The sequence below is a fragment of the Bombus pascuorum genome, chromosome 1, assembly GCF_905332965.1.
Source record: "Bombus pascuorum chromosome 1, iyBomPasc1.1, whole genome shotgun sequence".
Classification (NCBI taxonomy): domain Eukaryota; kingdom Metazoa; phylum Arthropoda; class Insecta; order Hymenoptera; family Apidae; genus Bombus; species Bombus pascuorum.
In genome coordinates this window covers 26,780,719-26,783,407 of record NC_083488.1, presented here as the reverse complement: position 1 = coordinate 26,783,407, position 2,689 = coordinate 26,780,719, and the positions used below count along the sequence as shown (strand labels likewise).

The 2,689-nt window shown below is 38.8% G+C and overlaps 1 protein-coding gene across 1 annotated transcript; it reads left to right on the top strand.

Annotated features, from left to right (window-relative positions):
• Positions 1–1,134: 1,134 nt before the first annotated feature.
• LOC132916028 (potassium/sodium hyperpolarization-activated cyclic nucleotide-gated channel 2-like) lies at positions 1,135–2,479 on the top strand (the record flags this gene model as incomplete). Its single annotated transcript, XM_060975772.1, has 1 exon — positions 1,135–2,479. A coding segment is annotated over one exon (1,212 nt), but the record flags the coding sequence as incomplete, so codon positions are not given.
• Positions 2,480–2,689: the final 210 nt, after the last annotated feature.

Below are 2,689 nucleotides of genomic sequence, written 5' to 3'. Positions count from 1 at the left end.
TCATCGATCTGGAACCTCAGCAAGAACTTCTTGCTGTTCATCTGCTGCGGGGACGTAGTGGTTAACCTGAGAACAGGGCAAGTATCGCGTGTGTGTGCCTGTTCCGAATTTCGTCGCTATATCACTGCGGGTAGACTTGTTCGAGTACCGATACGAGCATCGACTGATAATCCGACCGATTTTAAACGCGGTAAACAGAAAGGAAATATTTTACACTTTTACAAGGTAGCGCCAGAAAATCTTGAACAGGTGAAATATAATATCGATAGCGTTACTATCTATAAAAATTTATATTTTCTATAAAACGTTAAAAGTATGTACTTTTCTTTCTTTTTCTTCTTTGTATCTGATGCCAGAAGTGCAGAGAAAATTTAGACGATAAAGGAATAATTATTTTCTAAATGATTTATTCTGAATTCTTCCGTTATTTTATTATCTTGTGAAAGGATTAAAGATGTAAGACGAAGTTGACTTTATTTGATTAATACGTTTAGCTGATTTTACTTATATTCATACAAACTCTAGTAATAATTACGTTATGTAACATACAATAACAGTGACACGATGGAACTTTCATTTGAATGCATAAATACATCTGGTAAAATTAGAAAGTGGAATAGAAAAATCTGCATGCTTCCGAACGTTAACTCGCGTTGTTACGTATTCACATCCCGCACCTAAATCGTATCGCACGTACATCGTAAAATTACATGCCTACTCGAATCCCAGACGTACGTGGTGAACGTGTTAATTACTAAGACTTTTTATCGAAAGCCGTGATCATAAGTTGACTGAACACTTTCTGACTTTTGACCGATTACCTTTAACTTCGTACGTTCGGAACACTAAATCATTTATAATTTCCATAACGTTACGTAACTATGCATTAAAAGTGTATTAGATAGTGATTTTAGACTTTCACGGTTTAACCTAATGACAACGATTTGCAAACAAACTCTACGGCTGAAGTGTCATTTATGACAGAATCATTTTACCATTATGCCTGTTTATTATTTCTTTCACAGAAGAAAAGGATATAAGGATAGACAATTGGCATTTAATGAAAATTTCCGTAATTTAGATATATTTTTGCAAATTTACAACACACATAGTATTTCAAGATTTCGTTTCTAAAATGCCTGTTTCGCTCTTAGATATTTCAATAAAGAAACGCACTCGACGGTGCTAGAACAAAAGAAGATAATCAGTCGTTACGTGAAACACAGCACCTTTTTCCCCGATTTCCTTGGTTCTTTTCCAACGGACCTCTTCTATCTAACCAGATGGGTGGATCTCACAGTGGCTCGCAAGACGACATCCCTCATGTGTATCTTTCGTGTCTTCTCCCTCAGTTCCTACGTCGACAAGTTGGCCTTTGTCTACGATATCCCTTTAGCTCTTCAAGAGTTCTGTCTGGTACTCTTATGGATGATACTGTTACTACATTGGCAATCCTGCTTTCACTGGTTGATACCCATAGTGACTACCTCCATACGTCAACCAGAACGTCCCTCCAATGCTTCCTGGATCGAAGTGAATAAACTGTGGCAGGCTCATAAGGCTCAGCAATACTTGGCCAGTAGCCTACGCGCTATATCTACGTTTATGAGGGCTGGCCTGTTGTATACGCATCAACAGGACGTAGGAGATATTTACTTGATCATCGTTTTGCAGCTGTTTGGTATTATCGCACCCTGGTTCCTCATTACGCGAGTAATGCAATTCTTTAAAGGACACAATAGCTCTCGTCTGAGGTACCAAGGTACCGTGGCTCAACTAAGACAGTACATGAGGCACAAACAATTACCATATCCTACTCAGAGAAGGATCATTCAATATTACGAGTTTCGTTTTCAGCATCGATTCTTCCGCGAGACGGAAGTGATTAATACGTTGTCGACCCAGATGCGTCACGAAATTAGGATGCACTCGTGTCGTAAATTAGTGGAAAATGTATCGTTCTTTAATAATTTACCATTGTCGTTGCTGGGTCGAATCGTGGCGCTATTGAAGTCTGAGATCTTCTTGACCAACGACGTGATCGTGCGAGCGAATCAACCGGGTGATTGTATGTATTTTATCGCTACCGGTACCGTGGCTATTTATACGAACTCGGGCAAAGAAGTGTGCCATTTGGAGGACGGCGCATACTTCGGTGAGGTCGCACTCGTCATGCCCAACGAGTTGAGGGTAGCCAGCGTGGTCGCCGTTGAGGTATGCGAGCTATACCGGTTAAGTCGAGGCGACTTCGCTAGGACGATACACCCGTACCCCATGCTATGGGAGACGATCAAGAACATCGCGATTGAGAGACACGAGAAGACGATGATACTTAACGATCAGTAGGTTATTGAATAGATTCGTTCAAGTTGATGTTTTTTGTCAAGATATCTGTATTATTAATTTTGTCGATCTTGATGAAATTATTGGAAGATATAGTGGATGTTTGTATTTTATTGAAAGTTAATCGATGTTATAGTATTCGTGTGTATTCTCACTAGTAACTTAACTATCTATAGATAAGTAGAAAAATTGAATAAAGTGTACCATATGAAATGTGAATAAAACAAACGTAATTGGTCGATAGTTTTTCTCATTCTCAATCTTTATATACCTATACTTTATAGATAGGAGCGTAATAATAAGAAGAAACTTATACCAATAACGAGACTAGACTGAGAAAGCTAAA